Source organism: Leucopleurus acutus (genome assembly GCF_964270905.1).
Source record: "Leucopleurus acutus genome assembly, chromosome: 7".
Taxonomy (NCBI): Eukaryota; Metazoa; Chordata; class Mammalia; order Artiodactyla; family Delphinidae; genus Leucopleurus; species Leucopleurus acutus.
Genome location: NC_139150.1, coordinates 9,598,843 through 9,625,543, shown reverse-complemented (window position 1 = coordinate 9,625,543; position 26,701 = coordinate 9,598,843). Strand labels below are relative to the sequence as shown.

Below are 26,701 nucleotides of genomic sequence, written 5' to 3'. Positions count from 1 at the left end.
CGCAGTGGTTGAGAGTCCGCCTGCCGCTGCAGGGGACACGGGTTCGTGCCCCGGTCCCGGAGGATCCCACATGCCACGGAGCGGCTGGGCCTGTGAGCCATGGCCGCTGAGCCTGCGCGTTCGGAGCCTGTGCTCCGCAATGCGAGAGGCCGCAACAGTGAGAGGCCTGCGAACTGCAAGAAAAAAAAAAAATATTTACCATGAATAGGTAAATATTTTTCATATAGTATAAACTCCTATTTTAAATGTTAATTGCTGAAGTCTACCAGATGGATATATGATAAATAATTAACTTAGCCATTTCTTCATTTTTGAGCATTTAGTTGTCCCTATTAATTTCCATGATAACTTCTTCCTTCCTTCCAATTCCTTTCTTCTTTCCTTCTACAAATATTTATTTGTGCTGAGGCTATAAAGGTAAACAGGATAGGTTAACATACTCGCTCCAATTGAGTTTACATTCTACTTGGGGAAACAGACAATAAACAAGTAAACAAATATGCTGTAGTATTCTGTTCAATAATGTAGTGAAATGTGATAGAATGGTAAGTGCCATGAGGAAAAATAAAAGCAAGGTAAAGGGAGAGAAAATTATGGAGGGAAGGTACTATTTTAGACAGATTTTTATTGGAATTAGTCTTCCAGTGAAAATCTTTATGCATTCAACCTTTTTGATCTTTAGAATTATTTCCTAAGGATTAATTCTCAGAAATGGTATTATTAGATCAAAATGTGAACATTTTTAGTGCTCTTAATATATCACTAAATTGTTCTTTCCTGTGTTTAATCCAAAATGCGATACCTCTTGGTCTCATCTGTCTCCTCTGACGAGAATTCTTCTCTTCTGCCTAACCACCTCTTCCACCACCACCCCTCAACCTCCACCTCCAGCCTTCCACAGCAAACCCTGTTCTCCCAACCATTTCCCCAACTTGGTCACCAGTAATGAACTGTCATCTGTGAGGGTGTGTAGCACGGAGCCTGGAACAGAGCTGGTGCTCATGTTGGTTGCATTAGTGAGACCTTGCTCAGCCTTTCAGGCCTGGCCTAAATTCTCCCTTTTTAGGAAGCCAACTTTAAGCACTCCACTGGACTCGTCCTTGCCATCTCTTAAACACTGATACTATGTTTATACAATTTTCCAGACCGAACTTCATGCAGACTGCCTTTATTGCAGTTTTTCAGGATCATTTCTTCTCTTCCCGAGTAAGTCACATCGTCATTGAAAGCAATGGCCAAGTCTTACACGTTTAGATTCCCCACAATTCCAGCAAGTGTCTTACACATAGTAGGCTGCAGAAAAATAATTTGTTGACTAACCAGATGAATGAATATTTCCACTTACTACTTATAATAGTTCAAAGAGTTAAGGAAGTAGCATCAGAAAACAAAAAACAGTTTTAAATTGTCAACGTTGAGCATTTTAATTAAAAGCATTACATAACAAAGATATTTAAAAGTACTTTCTTCAGAAAGGAATCTTTTCTAACACAATTGCTATCCTTATTTCTGCGGATACTTTCCCATTCTTATCAACATTCATGCTCTTTTTTTTTAAACATAACTGCATTCATAATGTATACACCTAAATGATTTATTTTTCTTCCAAGAAGAGAAAGTAAGTTAACAAGCCAGAGTGAGCAGAGCCAGAGTGAGATGGTGGCAGAGCTTGGAGCAGAGCCCCTTCTCCCACAGAGACTGCCATCAGTAATGTTGTGATGCTGATGGGACACAGCCCTGGGACTGATGCACCACTGCACACTGGCCTGAGGCATAGCCATTTAGAGTGTGGTGAACCCTGGGGGGAATGAAACTTAGGGGAAATGCTTAATGGGCATTTTCTACAGAATGTTTTTCTAAAAAATAAATGAAGTATTAGACCGAGTTCTCTCTTACGCCTTCAAGTGAATGCAAATACTGAGTTTTGCTTCCATCTATTCTTGTAGTGCCTCTTAGCAAGCCCTCTACACTGAGAAGGCACGGTTTTTCTGCTCTAGGCAAACATGCTCATTCAGATATATGATTCCCTTGCTCACTCTGGCTTTTTGTAAAGCCATACTCACATTTTCTTGGTAATTGGACAAGCCAAAGTATGTACCGGTGCAGAACAGTTAGGAATAAATTTGTGTAGGTCCCTCTACTCTTCTAGTAGAAGTGCCATAGTTTGGATGCAGCCAGACTGTCTGGGGTAAGGTATTCTGTTCCGCCCATAAATTTGTTCTCTGAGGTTTTTTGATGTTTTCTAAAACCACTCCTAGGTAAAGTCGATAAATGAGCCAAACTTATTTCTGCTTTCCCAATATGTTTCTGCTCATTCCCCCTTTTGTAAGTCCTCATTTTCCAAAGAAATGCCCTTGTGTGATCTGCTCCACTGTACCCGGTCTTGCTGCTGGATTTCATGTTTTAGACTGAGTCACAAGCTCACATACTTACATATAACAGAATTGAGGGGAGTGGCTGGATGAGGGGCAGTGAGGATTAGAGCAGACGGGTACATATCTGAGGGGACAGCCATCACTTAGCTTTAGCCTGTGGTTGCCTTCTGATGATGTGGGCCTGGTGTGGCTGATCTTCCAATTTTTCATAAGAAGCCAGAAACTTAGATTTTTATGCTCATTATTGTGTTGTCTCAACAAACATTATCTGTGGGCCAGGTAATTATCTGTAAGTTTGACAGTTTCAGTATCTATTCCAGACCTTTTCCATCCTATTCACCCAGCTGCCCACTCATCAGACTGTGCCTTTTCAAAGTGCCCCAGGTCAGGGCTTTGTTTTTCTTGTCAAGCAATGCCTGACTCCTGCAAAAATGCTGATTGCTATTCTTGGTGTACTTCTCTTTCATCTGTCTTCCCTCACCACCTCCCCCATCCAGTTCATCATCAAATCCTGTTGATTTTAATTCCCAAATAGATCCTGAATCTATTCTTCATCCCTCAGGAAACAATGGTTTAACCTTCCAAAAAATTATTGAAATTAAGAAGTTTCAGGGCTCATAACTTGAGATGTTTTGATCAGACCGAGATTTCTTGCTCCCTTGACTCTCCCTGAATGTTGAAACATAGATCACATACTTAACCTGCCACATTAGTGACATCATTTTAACTAGAAGAATCTCATAGGGTATACACATTTACAACTGCCTACTGACGCTGTCTTTCCTGAGTATAGGATATCACAATTAAGATCATTAAGATTATTTGTAAGGCAATATTAAGAAAATTGTTTGGGGAAAGTGTTTTCCAGTTACTGGAGAATTTAATTTAAAGTGAAATCTGACAAATGCTAATTTTCAGGCTGGAATTCTTTAAAATCTTCAAAATAAAACCCAAATGTAAATGACATTTTTGCTATTTGAAATAAATTGTCAACAAATACTTGATCTTCTGACATTCTGCCACCCCCTCCCAGTAAAAACTCTTTCTCTGTTAAGCAAACCATACCTCAGTCCAGGCAGTTGGCTGAAGCAGAAAAATCCAGAAATCCTTGATGTATTTTTTTTTCCTTACCTTCCTTCTCTGTCTTCCCCACCCACCCCCCCATCCAATTTATTATCAAGTCCTATTGCTTTTGCCTTTCAAATTGACCTTGAATCTTTTTATTTCCATTATTCTCTCCTTATGCCAAGCTACCATCATCTCTCAGTTTGACCACTGTAGTTGTCTCCTTAAATATCTCTACATTTCCTTTCATCCCCTCCTTCAGCTATTCTCAGTAGTCAAAATAATCTTTTTAAAATGTAAAACTTAAAATCTTTAATACTTCCGCTTGCACTTAAAATAAAATTCAGAAATCCATATGGGGTCCACTAAGCCTGTGTAATCTGGCCCTTGTCCATCCTTCCAGACTCATCTCACATATTCCCTGTTTTTACTGTGCTCCAGTCTCCTCTAGCACTTTGGACTTTCCGAGCTTTTTTCCTGTTTGAAGACCATTCCCTCTGCTCATTCCTCTTCCTTCTACTCTTTGTCTGACTAAGTTATACACATTCTCCAGGCCTCAGATTAAATGTCACTCTTCCAAGGAAACCTTTCCTGACTCCATAATCTGTGTTAGGTTTCCTTCTTAGACACTTTCATTATACATTATACTTTTCCTTCATGATACTGGACATAGTTACCGTAATTTATAATTATTAATTTCTGTGTTGCTTGTCTAATGTTTTTCTTTCCCCTAACTTTCTACTCTCTCTCTGAACCCTCTAATCCCCTGTGAGCTCCCTAACAGACCTTCTCTGTTTTGTTCCAACTGGATCCTCACTGAGTATCTAGAACACATTAGATCCTCAATAAGTATTTGTTGAACAAATTAAAGAATGAAGTTAATTGTGCTTCACATTCTAGTATTTTTCTTAGTTATCCTACATCTTCACGTGAGTTGGATAGTTCTTTGGAGGATGCAAAGAGTATAATTTACAACATCATGGTGATGAATTACACCCTAAGAATGTTTAAAAACAGAAAGCGAACTTTTTTGTGTGATCCTAAGTAGTACATCCCTCTTTGGTTAATGTTGATTATAACGACAATTCTCTTTTTGGTTCTTTCATAGACGAAAAAGGCGTAACTTCAGTAAACAGGCCACAGAAATCTTGAATGAATACTTTTACTCACACCTCAGCAACCCCTACCCCAGTGAAGAAGCCAAAGAGGAGCTGGCCAAGAAATGCAGCATCACAGTGTCACAGGTGCAACAGGACTCCATGGGTCTGTCTTGTTTCCCCGTTGATTATAGGAACCCTATTTCCTCTTCAGGGCATTCTTATCAAATTTCATATCCAAATGTTTCATCATCAAAGGAGATATAAAGAAAATATAGATATTTCCACATTTTTATGCCAGCTTTTAAAGCTTAGATAATTTCTTTTACTCCTAAATGTCAAGGAGTCAAGATAATCACCTGCTGCCCTAGTGGAAATCTATAGAAAAAACATAAACATGCCATGGGGAGAGACGTGGTTTTACACTTACGTGACTCTTCAGTATGGCATGTAGTTCTGCTTTCCTGATTTAGATGACTGGTGTAAGCTTCCACCAGTGAGAAAGCAATTTATTTGTTGCCAAAAGGAAATTTAATATAGCCCTGTGGTGAAAGTTTGAGGAATTCACCAAGTCCTTTCTTGAAAACCATGCTATGATATTTGGGTCTCAAAGATTTCTTTGCTTTCTTGTTATCCATTAAATAGAAGAATTAAGTTCATGCCTATCCCCGCTTTTTTTGTTTTTGTTGTTTTAAATGTCTGTTTGTAATAAATTGTGCCCCTGAAGTTAGCTGTCATCTTCTAACAAAAATACACTTAGTTTTAGGCAGATAGACTTGTATTTTAGATTGAGGGTTGGAAACAAATAATTAAACAAGCAACTGTACCTCCTTAAAAAATAAGTATATCCTATTGGAATTAGCTCTAAAATATAATTTATTTAATACTCATATTGTTGTTTATAGATTGTTATTTGAATAACATTTCTTCATAGCATGCAAATGTGGTAGTCACCAACCAGTTCTTGGAGTGGCACTTAAGGAAAAGCTGACCCTTTCCAGAAATTTCAGTGGTCCCTAGAGGTCACATGACATAAATTTTAAAGTAGCCTCTAAATAAATACTCCTATATATTTGAAGTTCAAGATTCTAAAGATCCCCTTCACATTCCAGTGAAAGTTTCATATCAGTATTTTATTTTAATTTTATTTTAATTTATTTATTTTTATTGAAGTATAGTTGATTTACAATGTTGTGCCAGTCTCTGCTGTACAGCAAACTAACTCAGGTATACACAGACGTTCTTTTTTTTATATTCTTTTCCATTATGGTTTATCACAGGATATTGAATATAGTTCCCTGTGCTATATAGTAGGACCTTGCTGTTTATCCATGCTATATATAATAGTTGACATCTGCTAATCCCAAACTCCCCGTCCTTCTCTCCCCCACCCACCTTCTCCTTGGCAACCACAAGTCTGTTCACTGTGTCTGTGAGTCTCTTTCTGTTTTGTAGATAGGTTCATTTGTGCCATATTTTAGATCCCACATATAAGTGATATCATATGGTATTTGTCTTTCTCTTTCTTTCTTTCTTTTTTTTTTCAATATTTATTTAGTTATTTGGCTGCACCGGGTCTTCCTGGCGGCACTCGGGATCTTCGTTGCCACATGCAGGATCTTCGTTGCGGTACTCGGGATCTTTTAGTTGCAGCACATGAACTCTTAGTTGCAGCATGTGGGCTCTAGTTCCCTGACCAGGGCTCGAGCCCGGGGCCCCCTGCATTGGGAGTGCAGAGTCTTAGCCACTGGACCACCAGGGAAGTCCCTGTCTTTCTCTTTCTGACTTACTTCACTTAGTATGATAATCTCTAGTTGCATCCACATTGCTGCAAATGGAATTATTTCATTCTTTTTTATGACTGAGTAGTATTCCATTGTATATATGTAGCACATCTTCTCTATTCATTCGTCAGTGGACATTTAGGTGATTTCCATGTTTTGGCTATTGTGAATAGTGCTGCTGTGAACATAGGGGTGTGTGTATATTTTTGAATTATGGTTTTGTCTGGGTATATGCCCAGGAGTGGGATTGCTGGATCATATGGTAATTCTATTTTTAGTTTTCTGAGGAACCTCCACAATGTTTTCCATAGTAGCTGTATCATATCAGTATTTTAAGTCATTGTTATTTAAGGGAATATGGTCTGGGTTTGAGAAAATTTTTAGCTCTTATTTTGGCATTACTTTCCATAGAACCTCCAGAGCAATCTTAGATTTATAATTAAGATTTCATTTAATAGTTATTGTCACTCCCTTATGATATAGTGGCATGTCTTGATTCCTTTTGCTCAGTTTGAAATGGAATATAATTGATTTGGGCTACCCGTTTATGAAGACATATACTATATAAAACATTACTACCACAAGCACCTACTACTGTATAGCACTGGGAACTATATTAAATATCTTGTAATAACCTATAATGGAAAAGAATCTGAAAAAGAACATATAAATCAACTATACTTCAATTAATATAAAAACCATAGATCAGAAAAAAAAATCACTATCTGGGCTATGTAGTACTCACTGCCACTTGAAGTACTAAGGAACAGTATAATATGCTGGGTCAGATAGGGAAGATGAAATTTAAAGTATATTCACTTCAAGTGGATGTTTTCTGGTGTGAGCATTTCCCCTGAACATTAGTTAAAGCATTGGGCTTGTACTGAACACCAGCTGATGATGCCAAGTCTAGTTTTCCTCCTCTCACAAGAGCTCCCTGACTTAGAACTCAGATATTTGTGGGTCCAGTTTAAACTAAGGTGTTTCATGCTTCCGCTCCTTTTCTTGCTTTTCTTTTTTACTTCTATAACATATTCACCATTGGAGAATAACACAGATTATATACATTTTTTGAAAATCAATATAATCCTAGTTTTTCATTGGGTGTACTAGCATCTTGTGTGTGTGATGTAGGATTTCTCAATACATGCTTGTGTAATGAGTGAGAGAAGTTTCCTTCTGACTATTCTGAACTAGGGAGGCTTTGCTGTACTTCTAAAATAGGCTAGGATCCCATTTACAGATTTTTAAAAAATAGTTAATTACTATGTTCATTTCACTGGTTTTCTATAGAAAAATAGCTTTGTTCATTTTGGAAATATTTTAGTAATTGCTTGAGATAGAAATAATATAGACGTAGACATATTTCTCTGTCTAAAAAGCAGACTTTATGACCTTCTTTTCTCCCAGATCAGCTTTTCAAGTGGAGAATTTCAGCAATCAGTGGAAGATTCGTTGTAAATTGTGACAATTTCCTCTCCTTTGTACCTTTTTAATGCTTAAAAATGTTATTTCCACTCAACCATTCCCTTTTCCCCCACATCTCTGACATGAAAGCAATAGTGAAAATTTTCACTATTGAAGACATCAGTTGCTAGCCTTTTTATTTTTTGCCACACTGTGCAGCATGCGGGGTCTCAGTTCCCTGACGAGGGATCAAACCTGTGCCCCCTGCAGTGGAAGTGCAGAGTCCTAACCACTGGACCTCCAGGGAAGTCCAGTTGCTAGCCTTTTAAATTAGTATCTTTTTTTTGCTTTTTAATTTTATTTATTGATTTGAATTTTATTTTATTATTTTTCTACAGCAGGCTCTTATTAGTTATCCATTTTATACATACTGGTGTATATATGTATATCCCAATCTCCCAGTTCATCCCACCACCACCACCACTACCCCTTTCCCCCCTTTAATTAGTATCCTTTTGTTTAAGTTGTTTAGAAGTGAAAGCAGAGAATATTCCAGACCTGACAGGTGAACTAATTTCTAAATAGAAAAAGCAGTGTTTTAAATATACATCATACTAAAATACAATAGAATTCAGAAGTTGTTCATGAGACTTCCCTGGTGGCGCAGTGGTTAAGAATCCACCTGCCAAAGCAGGGGACACAGGTTCGAGCCCTGGTCCAGGAAGATCCCACATGCTGCGGAGCAACTAAGCCTGTGCTACACGACTACTGAGCCTGCCCTCTAGAGCCCACGAGCCACAACTACTGAGCCCACGTGCCACAACTACTGAAGCCCACGTGCCTAGAGCCCATGCTCTGCAACAAGAGAAGCCACTGCAATGAGAAGCCCGCGCACCGCAACGAAGAACAGCCCCTGCTCGCCACTACTAGAGAAAGTCTGCATGCAGCGGAGACGCACTGCAGCCAAAAATAAATAAATAAATTTATTTTTTAAAAAAAGAAACTGCTGAGAAAAAGAATAATTAAAAAAAAAAGTTGTTCCTATACAAAGCTAACTTTAAAATATTGAAACCTGGGAGAGGAACCAAGATGGCAGAGTATAAGGATGTGCTCTCACTCCCTCTTGCGAGAACACCAGAATCACAGCTAGCTGTTGGACAATCATTGACAGGAAGACACTGCAACTCACCAAAAAAGATACCCCACATCTGACAAAGGAGGAGCCATAATGACATGGTAGGAGGGGTGCAATCACAGTAAAATCAAATCCCATAACTGCTGTGACTCACAGACTGGAGAACACTTGGACCACAGAAGTCCACCAACTGTACTGAAGGTTCTGAGCCCCACGTCAGGTGTCCCAACCTGGGGGTCTGGCAACGGGAGAAGGAATTCCTAGAGAAACAGACTTTGAAGCCTAGTGGAAATTGATTGCAGGATTTTGACAGGACTGGAAGAAACAGAGACTCCACTCTTGGAGGGCACACACGAAGTAGTGTGTGCATTGGGACCCAGGAGAAGGAGCAGTGACCCCAGGGGAGACTGAACCAGACCTACCTGCTAGTGTTGGAGGGTCTCCTGCAGAGGCAGGGGGTGGCTGTGTCTCACCTTGGGGACAAGGAAACTGGCAGCAGAAGTTCTGGGAGGTACTCTGTGGCATGAGCCCTCTCAGAGTCTGTCATTAGCCTCACCAAAGAGCCCAAGTAGGCTCCAGTTTTGGGTTGCCTCAAGTCAAACAACCAACAGGGAGGGAACCCAGCCCCACCCATCAACAGTCAAGCGGATTAAAGTTTTACTGAGCTCTGCCTACCAGAACAACAGTCAGCTCTACCCACCACCAGTCCCTCCCATCAGGAAACTTACACAAGCCTCTTAGATAGCTTCATCCACCAGAGGGCAGACAGAAGAAGCAAGAAGAGCTACAATCCTGCAGCCTGTGGAACAAAAACCACATTCACAGAAAGATAGACAAGATGAAAAGGCAAAGGGCTATGTACCAGATGAAGGAACAAGATAAAACCCCACAAAAACAACTAAATGAAGTGGAGATAGGCAACCTTCCAGAAAAAGAATTCAGAATAATGATAGTGAAGATGATCCAGGACCTCAGAAAAAGAATGGAGGCAAAGATCGAGAAGATGCAAGAAATGTTTAACAAAGACCTAGAAGAATTAAAGAACAAACAAACAGAGATGAATAATACAATAACTGAAATGATAACTACACTAAAAGGAATCGATAGCAGAATAATTGAGGCAGAAGAACGGATAAGTGACCTGGAAGACAGAATGGTGGAATTCACTGCTGTGGAACAGAATAAAGAAAAAAGAATGAAAAGAAATGAAGACAGCCTAAGAGACCCATGGGACATTAAACGCAACAACATTCGCATTATAGGGGTCCCAGAAGAAGAAGAGAGAGAGAAAGGACCAGAGAAAATATTGGAAGACATTATAGTCGAAAACTTCCCTAACATTGGAAAGGAAATAGCCACCCAAGTCCAGGAAGCGCAGCGAGTCCCATACAGGATAAACCCAAGGAGAAACACGCCGAGACACATACTAATCAATTTGGCAAAAATTAAAAACAAAGAAAAATTATTGAAAGCAGCAGGGGAAAAATGACAACATACAAGGGAACTCCCATAAGGTTAACAGCTGATTTCTCAGCAGAAACTCTACAAGCCAGAAGGGAATGGCATGATATACTTAAAGTGATGAAAGGGAAGAACCTACAACCAAGATTACTCTATCCGGCAAGGATCTCTTTCGGATTGGATGGAGAAATCAAAAGCTTTACAGACAAACCAAAGCTCAGAGAATTCAGCACCACCAAACGAGCTCTACAACAAATGCTAAAGGGACTTCTCTAAGTGGGAAACACAAGAGAAGAAAACCTATGAAAACAAACCCAAAACAATTAAGAAAATAATCATAGGAACATACATATCAATAATTACCTTAAACGTGAATGGATTAAATACTCCAACCAAAAGACACAGGCTTGCTGAATGGATACAAAACCAAGACCCATATATGTGCTGTCTGCAAGAGACCCACTTCAGACCTAGAGACACATACATACTGAAAGAGAGGGGATGGAAAAAGATATTCCATGCAAATGGAAATCTAAAGAAAGCTGGAGTAGCAATACTCATATCAGATAAAATAGACTTTAAAATAAAGAATGTTACAAGAGACAAGGAAGGACACTACATAATGATCAAGGGATCAATCCAAGAAGAAGATATAACAATTGTAAATATATATGCACCCAACATAGGAGCACCTCAATACATAAAGCAACTGCTAACAGCTGTAAAAGAGGAAATCGACAGTAACACAATAATAGTGGGGGACTTTAATACCTCACACCAGTGGACAGATCATCCAAAATGAAAATAAATAAGGAAACAGAAGCTTTAAGTGACACAATAGACCAGATAGGTTTAATTGATATTTATAACATATTCCATCCAAAAACAGCAGATTACACTTTCTTCTCAAGTGCGCACAGAACATTCTCCAGGATAGATCACATCTTGGGTCACAAATCAAGCCTCAGTAAATTTAAGAAAATTGAAATCATATTAAGCATCTTTTCTGACCACAATGCAATGAGATTAGAAATGAATTACAGGGAAAAGAACGTAAAAAACACAAACACATGGAGCCTAAACCATACGTTACTAAATAACCAAGAGATCACTGAAGAAATCAAAGAGGAAATCAAAAACTACCTAGAGACAAATGACAGTGAAAACACGACCATCCAAAACCTATGGGATGCAGCAAAAGCGGTTCTAAGAGGGAAGTTTATAGCAATACAAACCTACCTCAAGAAGCAAGAAAAATCTCAAATAAACAATCTAACTTTACACCTAAAGGAACTAGAGAAAGAAGGACAAACAAAACCCAAAGTTAGCAGAAGGAAAGAAATCATAAAGATCAAAGCAGAAATAAATGAAATAGAAACAAAGAAAACAATAGCAAAATCAATAAAACTAAACGCTGGTTCTTTGAGAAGATAAACAAAATTGACAAACCATTAGCCAGACTCATCAAGAAAAAGAGGCAGAGGACTCAAATCAATAAAATTAGAAGTGAAAAAGGAGAAGTTACAACAGACACAGCAGAAATACAAAGCATCCTAAGAGACTACTACAAGCAACTCTATGCCAATAAAATGGACAACCTGGAAGAAATGGACAAATTCTTAGAAATGCACAACCTGCCAAGACTGAATCAGGAAGAAATAGAAAATAGGAACAGACCAATCACAAGTAATGAAATTGAAACTGTGATTAAAAATCTTCCAACAAACAAAAGTCCAGGACCAGATGGCTTCACAGGTGAATTCTATCAAACATTTAGAGAAGAGCTTACACCCATCCTTCTCAAACTCTTCCAAATAATTGCAGAGGAAGGAACATTCTCAAACTCATTCTATGAGGCCACCATCACCCTGATACCCAAACCAGACAAAGGTACTACAAAAAAAGAAAATTACGGACCAATATCACTGATGAATATAGATGCAAGAATCCTCAACAAAATACTAGCAAACAGAATACAACAACACATTAAAAAGATTATACACCACGATCAAGTGGGATTTATCCCAGGGATGCAAGGATTCTTCAGTATATGCAAATCAATCAATGTGATACACCATATTAACAAATTGAAGAAGAAAAACCATATGATCATCTCAATAGATGCAGAAAAAGCTTTTGACAAAATTCAGCACCGATTTATGATAAAAACTTTCCAGAAAGTGGGCGTAGAGGGAACCTACCTCAACATAATAAAGGTCATATATGACAAACTTACAGCAAACATCATTCTCAATGGTGAAAAACTGAAAGCATTTCCTCTAAGATCGGGAACAAGACAAGGATGTCCACTCTCACCACTATTATTCAACATAGTTTTGGAAGTCCTAGCTACGGCAATAGGAGAAGAAAAAGAAATATAAGGAATACAAATTGGAAAAGAAGAAGTAAAACTGTCACTGTTTGCAGATGACATGATACTATACATAGAGAATCCTAAAAATGCCACCAGAAAACTAGTAGAGCTAATCAATGAATTTGGTAAAGTTGCAGGATACAGAATTAATGCACAGAAATCTCTTGCATTCCTATACACTAATGATGAAAAATCTGAAAGAGAAATTATGGAGACACTCCCATTTACCATTGCAACAAAAAGAATAAAATACCTAGGAACAAACCTACCTAGGGAGACAAAAGACGTGTATGCAGAAAACTCTAAGACACTGATGAAAGAAATTAAAGATGATACCAACAGATGGAGAGATATACCATGTTCTTGGATTGGAAGAATCAACATTGTGAAAATGACTATACTAGCCAAAGCAATCTACAGATTCAATGCAATCCCTATCAAATTACCAATGGCATTTTTTATGGAACTAAAACAAAAAATCTTAAAATTTGTATGGAGACACAAAAGACCCTGTATAGCCAAAGCCATCTTGAGGGAAATAAATGGAGCTGGAGGAATCAGACTCCCTGACTTCAGACTATACTACCAAGCTACAGTAATCAAGATAATATGGTACTGGCACAAAAACAGAAAAATAGATCAATGGAATAAGATATAAAGCCCAGAGATAAACCCACGCACCTATGGTCAACTAATCTATGACAAAGGAGGCAAGGATATACAATGGAGAAAAGAGTCTCTTCAATAAGTGGTGCTGGGAAAACTGGACAGCTACATGTAAAAGAATGAAATTAGAACACTCCCTAGCACCAAACACAAAAATAAACTCAAAATGGATTCAAGACATAAATGTAAGGCCAGACACTATAAAACTCTTAGAGGAAAACATAGGAAGAACACTCTTCATAATTACAGCAAGATCTTTTTTGATCTACCTCCTAGAGTAATGGAAATAAAAACAAAAATATACATACGGGACCTAATGAAACTTAAAAGCTTTTCACAGAAAGGAAACCATAAAGAAGATGAAAAGACAAGCTCAGAACAGGAGAAAATATTTGCAGATGAATCAATGGAGAAAGTATTAATCTCCAATATATATAAACAGCTCATGCAGCTCAATATTAAAGAAACAAACAACCCAATCCAAAAATGGGCAAAAGACCTAAATAGACATTTCTCCAAAGAAGACATATAGATGGCCGAGAAGCACATGAAAAGCTGCTGAACATCACTAATTATTAGAGAAATGCAAATCAAAACTACAATGAGGTGTCACCTCACACTAGTTAGAATGGGCATCATTAGAAAATCTACAAACAACAAATGCTGGAGAGGGTGTGGAGAAAAGGGAACCCTCTTGCAATGTTGATGGGAATGTAAATTGATACAGCCTCTCTGGAGAACAGTATGTAAGTTCCTTAAAAAACTAAAAATAGAATTACCATATGATCCAGCAATCCCACTACTGGGCATATACCCAGAAATAAACCGTAATTCAAAAAGACACGTGCACCCCAGTGTTCATTGCAGCACTGTTTACAATAGCCAGGTCATGGAAGGAACCCAAATGCCCATCGACAGACAAATGGATAAAGAAGATATGGTACATATATACAATGGAATATTACTCAGCCATAAAAAGGAAGGAAATTGCATCATTTGTAGAGACGTGGATGGATCTAGACACTGTCATACAGAGTGAAGTAAGTCAGAAAGAGAAAAACAAATATCGTATACTATTGCATGTATATGGAACCTAGAAAAATGGTACAGATGAAATGGTTTGCAGAGCAGAAGTTGAGACAGAGATGTAGAGAACAAACGTATGGACACCAAGAGGGGAAAACCACAGCGGGGTGGGAATGGTGGTGTGCTGAATTGGGTGATTGGAATTGACATGTATACACCAATGTGTATAAAATTGATGACTAATAACATGCTGTATAAAAAAATAAATAAAATAAAATTCAAAAATAAAAGAAAAAAATTACCAAGGACAACAAAGGAAGTAAAAGCATCTCTCCTTGCAAAAAAAAATTGAAACCTACTGATAACAGGCAACTAGAGCAATACTATTTTTGCTAGATTTAAAGTATACGAATTTGATTTATTCTTTATTGCTTGAAATACTTAAAATACTGTTTAAAATACTTAATAATTAGGAATAAGTAAGGAATTTTCAGAAGAAAATGTTAGGAAGTATCTTTAGTAGTTTTAGAATAGTCTTTATAAAAACAAAATGTGTAAACAACAAAGGAAAAGGCTGATAAATTCAGTGGTAGGACATTTATCAAAGTACTTAATAAAGACTGTGAAACATCAACATGATACAACCATTTTAGTAAAGATTGGATCAGACAAGAATGATCAATAGAGGGACTTCTCTGGTTGTGCAGTGGTTAAGAATCCTCCTGCCAATGCAAGGACACGGGTTTGATCCCTGGTCTGGGAAGATCCCACATGCTGCAGAGCAACTAAGCCTGTGTGCCACAACTACTGAGGCTGTATGCCACAACTACTGAAGCCCACACGCCTAGACCCATGCTCTGCACGAGGAATAGCCCCCTTCGACGCAACTAGAGAAAGCCCATGTGCAGCAACGAAGACCAAACGCAGCCATAAATCAATCAATCAATCAATAAATAAAACACTAGGAGTTGTTTCATATTTTTTTTAAAAAGAATTATCAATAGATATTAAATCTAGGAGGATATCTGTCTGAAGAACATGGTCTTAAAGTATCTCTCCATAGGCCCTTTATTTGTTGCAAGGGATACTTTTTTAGAAAGGCAATTATAGAGTGGAGAAATGGAATAAAACCCTGACCAGGTGATTAGATGATTGTAATGATTAGATGATTCATCACCAAAGAGGGGCGAATGGACATTGTGTGTAGTATTTTGCCCTGGAATGTAACCTGAATGTAATCACTAGAAAACATCAGACAAACCCATAATGAGGAATGTTCTATTAGGAAGAAAACGTGGGGAGGGAGCAGTATTCTTTACAAATGTCAAAGAAAGGCCATGGAAATGTTCTAGATTAAAAGAGGCAAAAGACACATGACATGTAAATGCAATGATCAACCCTAGACTGGATCCTCTCCTGGAGGGAAGAATGCCATAAAAGAATTATTGGCTTAAATTTACTAAAGTAAATTGTAATTTGTAATTGTACTGTGGTTATATAAGAGAATATCTCTAGTCCTAAGAAACACACACTGACTTACTTAGGGGTAAAGGGCCATGGTGTATATAATTTACCCTCAAATCGTTCAGGAAAAGAAACTGTGTTTATATATATGTTTGTGTGTATGTATGTGTGTATATGTGTATATATAAACACATACATACAAACATACACACACAGAGCAAGTGCGTGTGTTTGAGTGCACAAAAATGCTAAAATGAATGGGGCAAAATGTTAGTAACAGGTGAATCTGGGTAAAGGGCACACTTACATGTTCTTTACACTATTTTTATTCTTGCAACTTTTTTTGCAAGTTTGAAATTATTTCAGATAAATCCTTTTTAAAATGTGAAGACAGGCCACAAACTGTAAGAAGATATTTGTAAGTGTATAAGCAAGAGAATTAAAATGTAAAATATATAGGGAACTCCTATAAATTAATAAGAAAAAGACAAAACCCATTTGAAAAATAGGCAAAAACACAAACAAGGATTTCATAGAAGAAGAAATATAAATGGTCAATTATATGAAAAGATCCTTCTTATTAGTTATCAGGAAAATGTGATTTTAAAACTACAATAAAATAACATTGACATTTACTGGTTTGGCAAAAAATCCTAAGACTGAGCGTACAAACTCTACACATTGTTGGTAAGAATATACAGCAGCAGGAACCCTTAAATATCATTGGTAGGAATGTAAATTGGTATAGCCACTTTGGAAAACTTTTGGCATTATCTTATAAATTTGAATATACACATATCATCCAATCCATGATTTCAGATGAAATTGCCCTAGGAAATTGCCCTAGGAAACCTCTTGTCTGTGTATATTAGGAGACATGTAAAAGCATTCATAGTAATACCGTTTGAAATGGCAAAAAACTTGATATAAGCGAGTTTTCCAGTTTATTGACTGGAGAAGTGGATAAATCCATTGTGGTATAATTCTACAATGGATTACTATATAGCAGTGAAAAAAGAATGATCAACAGCTACACACATCAATTTGTGTGAATTCTAATATTGAGTGAAAAATGCCAATTTTTCAGAATGCAGAATGTATATAGTATGATATCATTTTCATAAAGTTAAAAACCAAGCAAACAGCATATTATTTAGGGGACACATATATATGGTTAAATATAAAGAAACAAAGGGAATGATTAAAAAAAATACTCAGTTAATTAGAATGGGATTAGAAAGAAATATTCAAGGAGTTTTAGTGGTATTTTTGGTAGTGTATTTATTAAGTTGAGTGGAGGATTTACAGAGGTTAATTTAATTTTTATGCATTATAAACCTACATATATAAGCCTAGGAAGTCATACGTGAATTATTAAATCTAAATAAGAGAAGTTTTTAAAGAATAATTCCATTCATTTGTTAACAGAAAATTTATTGTAATACCTATTATGTGTCAGATACTGTGCTAGGGATGGAAGAGACATCTGTGAACTTAGCAGGCTGAACTCCCTGCCATACCTGATAGAATTGTGCACATCTCTCACCAAAAGATATATATAAGAATATCCTTAGCAACAGTATAATAGCCAAACTAGAAACAATGGAAAGGTCCATCAATAGGAAAATGGGTAAATAAAAGTGGTATATTTATATGTATTTGGAATATTATGTAGCAATGAGAATGAATGAACTAGACTATATGTAATTACGTAATGCCAAGTGAAAGAAGTCAAGCACTTAGCATATAATTTCATTTATTCCAAAGTTCAAAAACAGGCAAAATTAATCTTAGTGTTAAAAGTTAGGATAGTGGTTTCGCTTGAGAGAACAGTGATTGCAAAGGGGAACGTTTATCAACCTAAATGATGATTTGATGGGTGTGCTCACTTTATGGAAATTCATCAGCCCCTGTAGTCATGATGTATGTCCCTTTTTTGTATATATAGTTTTCATTTGACTAAAAAGTTACTTACTTACATAACAACAACAAACTTGCCCTTATGGAGCTTAGATTTTCCTGGGATGATACAAACAGGTAATGTACATAAATGATAAATTAGAAAGGGATAGGCGTTATGGAGAGAAATAAAGGAGGGAAGGAGAGCAGTGAGGTAAAGGTTGTAATTTTCAATAGGGTAGTAAAGAAAACCCCTCCTGAGAAAATATCTTTTGGTAAAGATTGAAGAAGATGAATGATCAAGCCATGTGGCTAATTGGTGAAGAACATTCCAGGCAGAGGGAACAGTAAGTGCAAAGACCCTGAGGTAAAAGTAACCTGAGCAAGTGGGGGATGTGGTAGGAAATGAAGTCAAAGGGACTGTGAGGTCCAAGTGGTACAGGGGCCTTATAGACCATGGTAATGACTTGGCCTTTTACTCTAAGTGAGATGGAAAACGAAGGAGTGATATAATCTGACTTAAGTTTTAACGGGATCACCATGGTAACTGTATTGACAATAGACCATGGGCGGCAAGGGGAAGCAGAGACACTAGTTATGATGCCACTGCAATAATCCAGGCAGAAGATGATGGTGCCTTGGACCAGGATGATAGTAGTAGAGGCCATGGGAGGCGGCTGCATTCCAGATAATTGTGAAGGTATAGCTGAGGGTTTACTGATAGGATGACTCTAACATTTTTGGCCTGAGCAGCAGAAGTATGGAGTTGTCATTAAGTGTGTTGGGCAAGGATTTGGGAGGAACAGGTTTTGGGGGGAAGATCAGGAGTTTGGTTTTGGACATATTAAGTTAATATATATTATAGGTTTTTTAGGTTCACTATATAAATAGGAACAGGTAAGTGAAAATTTTACAATTTATTTTAGTCCTATGTTAGTTTGTGTTAATATATTATAAATATAAATATCCTTAACATAGAATTGCAGACTGAACTTAGAATTTGAAATCTTTGATTTCTTAAGGGTTAGTGTGATTTAGTAAGCTGGAGTTCCCCTTTTACATAACACCGTAGAAAGTCACAAAAAAAGAAATTATTTCAAATGTCATAAGCACTGAGAATCATACTTAAATTGCCATATATTCTTTTAAAAATATATTTATTTACTTTATTTAGGCTGCGCGGTGGGTCTTTGTTGCGGCATGCGGGATCTTTAGTTGCAGCATGTGGGCTCTTTTTAGTTGTGGCATGCAGGATCTAGTTCCCTGACCAGGAATCGAACCTGGGCCCCCTGCATTGAGAGTGCAGAGCCTACCAGTGGACCACCAGGGAAGTCCCTGTCATATATTCTTAATCAGTGGGACAGATATTGATATGCTTTTACTTTTCGGAATAGAGCTAACTTTCATTGGTTATTCAAGTTAGTGAGTCACAAAAACTCCATTGTTCTCCTGATTCCAATTTTGAATTTAAATAACTCGGGCCCTACTTTCCCTGCTAGGTGTTTTTAGAATGAAAAATGTTAACTTATTCTTCATTGCTACTGTAATTGAAGTGTACTGTAAAGAAAAGATTGATTTTCTTTTTTAGCAGATGAGAACCTGAAATAATAGAGTGGTTAATCGGCAGCATTAAATTCATTCATTCATTCATACATTCATCCAACTAACATATATTAGAGCTTTTAAAGTGGTGCATAAGACCCACTTTCGTAACAGTCTAATGTGGAGAAAATTATATAACACAGATGCAGAGACATGTTCAGAGAAGTTAAGTGATTTGACAACGGTCGCAAGTCTCCGTGAGTGGGAGAGCTAGAGGGTCTTTTTTTTTTTTTAATAAATATTCATTTATTAATTTTTGATTGCGTTGGGTCTTTGTTGCCGCGCGCGGGCTTTCTCTAGTTGCAGCGAGCGGGGGCTACTCTTTGTCGTGATGCATAGGTTTCTCACTGCGATGGCTTCTTTTGTTGTGGAGCACGGGCTCTAGGCACGCGGGCTTCAGTAGTTGTGGTGCACAGGCTCAGTAGTTGTGGCTCGTGGGCTCTAGAGTGTAGGCTCAGTAGTTGTGGCGCATGGGCTTACTTGCTCTGTGGCATGTGAGATCTTCCTGGACCAGGGCTCAAACCCATGTCCCCTACGTTGGCAGGTGGATTCTTAACCACTGCACCACCAGGGAAGTCCCTTACATAGAGGTTCTTGATAAAAAGGAATAAAATCGATTTTTACTTTTTTTCCTGCAAGAGGCAATGTGATTCCTCTGTCTCTGGAGCCCTGGCTCAGGGTCCTGGTTTGTGAGGTACAGGCTGGGCTTATATCACTAAGGCTGCATCATTTCCCCGTAAGCTACTTTAGAGACTCCAGGCTAGTTAGTAGTCTGAGGTCTCCTTACTCATTAAACTACTTATTCCAAAGCAGTGAATATTCAGTAAGCTAATTAAAATTTGTAAGTAAGATTTCCTTATTAAAAAAATCTATTAAAATAAGAAGAAGCCTGTTAAAATAATAATTAGAGCAGGAAAAAAAGATGACTATCAAATTACAGTATCTTTTACAGCTATCCATAAAAGCCTTTTCAGTTACTTTGGCAGTAGATAGAAGGCAGAAGTGGATTTCTACTGTAAGTATGCAACTGGTGCACTGGAGACAAGTTGAAGGACAATGGCAGCTATTTTGTTGAAGTGATTCTTTCACACTGTCTTAAAAGAAGGCTGCAAACCCTCTGTTCTGTAAAGTCTCTGAGTGTGTGTCCTAGTGGAGATGCGATATCATTAAACAGTGTGCAAAGAACAAAGGAGCAGGTTGTAAAAAGATGAGAGCTTTGAGGATATTGTAACACACGTACAGATAAGGCATATCTGCAAGATTTAAAGAAAACGGGAAGCCGCTGATTTTTTTGTTGTTGTTGTCCTCCTCTATAAACAATCAGCACCATGATTAGCTTGGTGCCTAAAGCTTGCTCCAGGGATGTCAGGTATTATATTTATTTTAGGGAAACTTTTTTGAGGGTGTCTCTAATACTCGTTGGATGTGATACCCAACTAAGGATAGAAAGACTATTTCCATATTAGATGTAGTGTTTTTTGAGTTTTCCTGTCAAGAAGAAGCCATATCAGAATCATGGTCCCTCAGGTTTTTGTCCCGTTCACCTCCTTGTCTGTTCTTTCCCTTTGAGTATTCCTGTCAGCCTCTCCTCCTGCCTGTCCGTCATCATTGCATCTCACCTTTCCATTTCTTCACTTCTGTGGTCAGACCAACAGGCCAATATATCAGTCAATTCCAGCAGAAAACAGATGGGACACTCAAATTAAAATAATTTGAGGAGAGTTTAATAAAGCGACTATTTACAGAAGTGTGGGCAGAGTGTAGGGAAACCACAAAGGATAATGCTGGTACTGCTTGGTTCTGTTACTACCACTTGGCCTGAAGAGATAAGGAAAATTATCAGAACCCAACCAAGACATAGAAGCTGTGTGGAGGCCAGTAACTGAGACCTTAAGTAAATGCAGTATTACAGTGAGGAAATCAGGGGAACAAATACTCTGACCTTGCTTTCATCTCTTCTCATCTCCTACCAGTGACTTCCTTTGTCCAGAAGCCCGAGGGCATATAGGTCAGCCTCTTGGGGCCCAGAGCAGAGTGAGAGTAGGTAGGGAGGAGTGAAAAGAGGAAATACAGTGTAGCCCGAAGGGCAAAGACATCTGATCAGAACCAGCTCTGAGTTCAAGCCTCCTGGCTTCACACTTATTTCGATTCTGTGGTATTCCCACCCAGGAGATCTGGCATTCTCCAGAGATGCTCTTGGGCTTCCTTTGTTCTTGTCTTTTGGCTTCTCTTCTCCTTTCTTCTGTCAGCTTATGTGGAGAGCATATTACTTTTCTAAAACAAGTATGGATTTTGAGAGTAGAAGCTACATACAGTAAAAGTAAGTTAATTTGATCCATCCAAAGGTACTTTCCAGGACTTGGGGCTGTTTTCCTAATCCACTCAACAGGCACTGAGTGCCTACTTTGACTAGACACTGTGTTTGGCACTGTGGCAAAGAAAGGTGAATGAGATAAGGTTCTTTTCCCTGAGAAATGTCAAATTTCTTGAGGGACACAGACAAACGTGTTGTTGACAGGATACCAGAATTGTCCGGGGGACTGTACTGGTGCATATGGGTGCCATCTTGGAATATGGTATCAGGAGGGGTTTACTGAGGATTAGGAAAGTACCCCCAACTGAATAGCTCTGTGACCTTGGGCAAGTCATTTAACCTTACTGTGCTTCATTTCCTCATACCTATAATTTGAATAAAAATAGCATGTACCTCATAAAGTTATGGGAGTTTCAGTAAGAAGATATATGTAAATCACCTAGGAGAGTGCTTATCTAAGAATAAGAAAAAATATAATAATAGTTATTATTTTGCTGTTTCTCCTGCCTGGGATGGTCTAATCCTATACCCCCTAAACATATGTGTAAATATTTTATTAATTACTACTCTTTCAAAGCTCACTTCAAATATCAATTCCTCAAGAAAGCTTTCCTTGAACTTCCAGTTGATATCCTCCATTATATATTCTCACAGCTTCTCATACTTTTCCTTGATAACACTTACCACAATTATAACTAAATAATGAATTGTTTAATGTTGTTCCTCTGATAGATGATGAATTCCCTGTTGATTGGGACTGTGGTCTTATTCAGCACTATATCCTAAATGTCTAGCAGATGTACAACACATAGACACTCAATGAGTATTTGTTGAAGAAATGACTTAGATAGAAAGTCACGCTGGAGCCTGATTGGGGAAGGTCTGCAATTATGATGTTTAGATGTTTAGATGTCTGTAATTATGCCTACAGTTATGAGGCTGAACTGTTTAGATGTCTGTTTTGCATTAACTAATTAATTATACAACAGTCATTCAATGAGTGATTTCTGGTCACTGTGCTACATATAACAGTGACTACAATAGAGGTTCTGTCCTCATGGAGCTTACATCCTAATGAGGAGAGAAGGATAATTTATATATATATATATGTATATATATACACATACATAAAAACCTATATATGTTCTATATCTTATATTTTAATTATAAATAATAACATATATATATATATAATGTCATATGGTAATAAGTGCTATGAAATAAAATAAGGGCAATACAGATTTCTGGGTTTGGGTGATGTGAGCAGATTTATGAAAGAGAAATTAGCACCAATGTGTAAGGTCAATTTGAAGGGGAAAACACTAGAATAAGAGTGACTACATAGGAGATTAGTAGCATAGTTTAGGAAAGAGGTGGTGAATATTCAAATTAAGCCACTGAAAGTGGAAAATGGGGATGGATTTTAAAAGTATTTTGGAGATAGGACTGATATTTTGGAGATTGGGTTAACAATTGGATATGGATGTGAGAAGGAAAGAGTAATAAAAGATAGTGGAGGCTTTTAACCTAGATAATTGAAGATGGCGATATTATTAGCGGATATAGGAAACACATAAGGAAATGCTGGGAGCTTTTCTTTTTTCTCTTTTCCTCTCTTTAATTTTTTTGTTTCGTTTTGTTTCTTTATAGGAAATGCTGGTTTGATGGAGGGGAGATTAAAGATTTGTGGTAGTTATGCCAGATTTGCATTGCCATCAGGATCCCAGTTGGGAAGTGTTCGGTTTGGAAATATAACTTAGGAGAAAGGTCAAGTTTAAAGATTTAGCTTGAGAGTCATTCACTTAAATTCATAGTTGAAGGGATGATGTTGCTCAGGAAATCTGCAGGTAAGAAGAAAATAAGGCCAGGGGTAATGACTTTTCCATGGGTTGTTTGTCAATTCTGAGAGGTTAAGCTGTGCTTTTGACAACTTTGGAGGGCTGAGAAGGCAAGAATTGGTGTCTAGGTATCTAGGACTTATCAAGGAAGGATACCTTGTTTCCCTGCTTTGTGTTAGGATTTATACTGATACTATCAGAGCTACATCCTAGTAGTAGGGGTGCACTGGAAGTACATAGACCCTCGCAGAAACTGTAATTCTGTTTCAGAATACCTCAGTCCTTGAATTGGATTGCTAGTCCTCAAAGGTGCCTGGACAAAGCAAATATATATATTTTTTGTGTGTGGAGAAAGATAACATCATTCTAGGCTTCAAGTTGTTTCTATAAACAAAGCAAATAAAACATTGGGGACACAATCAGAAAAAAAACAAACAGACCTACGAAAAGACATAACAATATATACTGAAACCAGCAGAAATGACAGACAATAGGAACAGATCCACAGAACTCTAGAAAATAAAAGGATCTGATATGGACTGTAAAATAGTATCATTTTATATATATATATATATCTCCAAGGAAATAAGCAAACCAGAGAATTTTGTCAGAGAACTGGAAACCATAAAAAAGCTCGTATGGAAATATTAGAACCAAAAATTCAATAACCAAAATTAAGAATTCAGTGCATGGGTTTTATAGCAGGTTAAACATAGCTGAAGAGAGAATTAGTGAACTGGAAGATGGGTCATAAGAAAATAAACATGCTGAAGAATGGAGAGACAATAGGATAGAAAATCAGGAGAGAGAGTAAGGGACATTGAGGATACAGTAAGAAGTCTAACAATGTAATCGTAGTCCCAGAAGCAAACATAATAGTGGGTCAAAAGCAATATTTGAAAGGTAAAGGCTGATACCTTTCCAAAACTGATGGAAGACTCTAAGCCCTAGATTTATGAAAAGGTACAGTCCCAAAAGAAGATAGATAAATAGAAACCCACAGTGAACACAGTCAAAACAAAAGCAACCAGAGAGTAAAATAAGAGTGGCCTCAGAGGAGTAGCAATTAGGCTGACCGCTGATTTCTTTTCTTTTTTTTTTTAACATCTTTATTGGAGTATAATTGCTTTACAATGGTGTGTTAGTTACTGCTTTATAACAAAGTGAATCAGATATACATATATCCCCATATCTCCTCCCTCTTGCGTCTCCCTCCCACCCTCCCTATCCCACCCCTCTAGGTGGTCACAAAGCTCCGAGCTGATCTCCCTGTGCTATGCAGCTGCTTCCCACTAGCTATCTATTTTACATCTGGTAGTATATATAAGTCCATGCACTCTCTCACTTTGTTCCAGCTTACCCTTTCCCCTCCCCGTGTCCTCAAGTCCATTCTCTACATCTGCGTCTTTACTCCTGTCTTGCCCCTAGGTTCTTCAGAACCATTTTTTTTATTCCATATATATGTGTTAGCATACGGTATTTATTTTTCTTTTTCTGACTTACTTCACTCTGTGTGACAGACTGTAGGTCCGTATACCTCACGACAAATAACTCAATTTCGTTTCTTTTTATGGCTGAGTCATATTCCATTGTATATATGTGCCACATCTTCTTTATCCATTCATCTGTCGATGGACACTTAGGTTGCTTCCATGTCCTGCCTATTGTAAATAGAGCTTCATTGAACATTGTGACTCTTTTTGAATTATGGTTTTCCCAGGGTATATGCCCAGTAGTGCGATTGCTGGGTTGTATGGTAGTTCTGTTTTTAGTTTCTTAAGGAACCTCCATACTGTTCTCCATAATGGCTGTATTAGTTTACATTCCCACCAGCAGTGCAAGAGTGTTCCCTTTTCTCCACACCCTCTCCAGCATTTATTGTTTGTAGATATTTTGATGATGGCCATTCTGGTGTGAGATGATAACTCGTAGTTTTGATTTGCATTTCTCTAATGATTAGTGACGTTGAGCATTCTTTCGTGTGTTTGTTGGCAATCTGTTTATCTTCTTTGGAGAAATGTCTAATTAGGCCTTCTGCCCATTTTTGGATTGGGTTGTTTGTTTTCTTAATATTGAGCTGCAAGAGCTGTTTATATATTTTGGAGATTAACTCTTTGTCCATTCGTTTGCAAATATTTTCTCCCATTCTGAGGGTTGTCTTTTGGTCTTGTTTGTAGTTTCCTTTGCTTTGCAAAAGGTTTTAAGTTTCATTAGGTCCCATTTGTTTATTTTTGTTTTTATTTCCATTTCTCTAGGAGGTGGGTCAAAAAGGATCTTGCTGTGATTTATGTCATAGAGTGTTCTGCCTATGTTTTCCTCTAAGATTTTGATAGTGTCTGGCCTTACATTTAGGTCTTTAGTCCATTTTGAGTTTATTTTTGTGTATGGTGTTAGGGAGTGTTCTAATTTCATTCTTTTACATGTAGCTGTTCAGTTTTCCCAGCACCACTTATTGAAGAGGTTGTCTTTTCTCCATTGTATATTCTTGCCTCCTTTGTCATAGATTAGTTGACCATATGTGTGTGGGTTTATCTCTGGGCTTTCTATCCTGTTCCATTGATCTGTATTTCTCTTTTTGTGCCAGTATCATACTGTCTTGATTACTGTAGCTGTGAAGTATAGTCTAAAGTCTGGAAACCTGAATCCTCCAGCTCTGTTTTTTTCCCCCTCAAGACTGCTTTGGCTATTCGGGGCCTTTCGTGTTTCCATATGAATTGTGAAGTTTTTTGGTCTCTTCTGTGAAAAATGCCATTGGTAGTTTGATAAGGATTGCATTGAATCTGTAGATTGCTTTGGGTAGTATAGTCATTTTCACAATGTTGATTCTTCCAATCCAAGAACATGGTATATCTTTCCATCTGTTGGTATCATCTTTAATTTCTTTCATCAGTGTCTTAGAGTTTTCTGTATACAGGTCTCTTGTCTCCTTAGGTAGGTTTATTCCTAGGTATTTTACTCTTTTTGTTGCAATGGTAAATGGAAGTGTTTCCTTAATTTCTCTTTCAGATTTCTCATCATTACTGTATAGGAATGCAAGAGATTTCTCTGCATTAGTTTTTTATCCTGCTACTTTACCAGATTCAATGATTAGCTCTAGTAGTTTTCTGGTAACATCTTTAGGATTCTCTATGTTTAGTATCATGTCTGCAAACAGTGACAGTTTTACTTCTTCTTTTCTGATTTGGATTCCATTT

General features: G+C 37.6%; 1 protein-coding gene across 2 annotated transcripts in view; it reads left to right on the top strand.

The window, feature by feature from the left end:
* Positions 1-26,701, top strand: part of PBX3 (PBX homeobox 3) — a 231,656-nt gene that overhangs the window by 182,203 nt on the left and 22,752 nt on the right. For both annotated transcript variants that reach the window (XM_082842759.1, XM_082842758.1), the window contains exon 5: positions 4,549-4,684. In XM_082842759.1, coding sequence (XP_082698885.1) covers positions 4,549-4,684 — 136 coding nt within the window. The remainder of the gene's footprint in view (positions 1-4,548; positions 4,685-26,701) is intronic.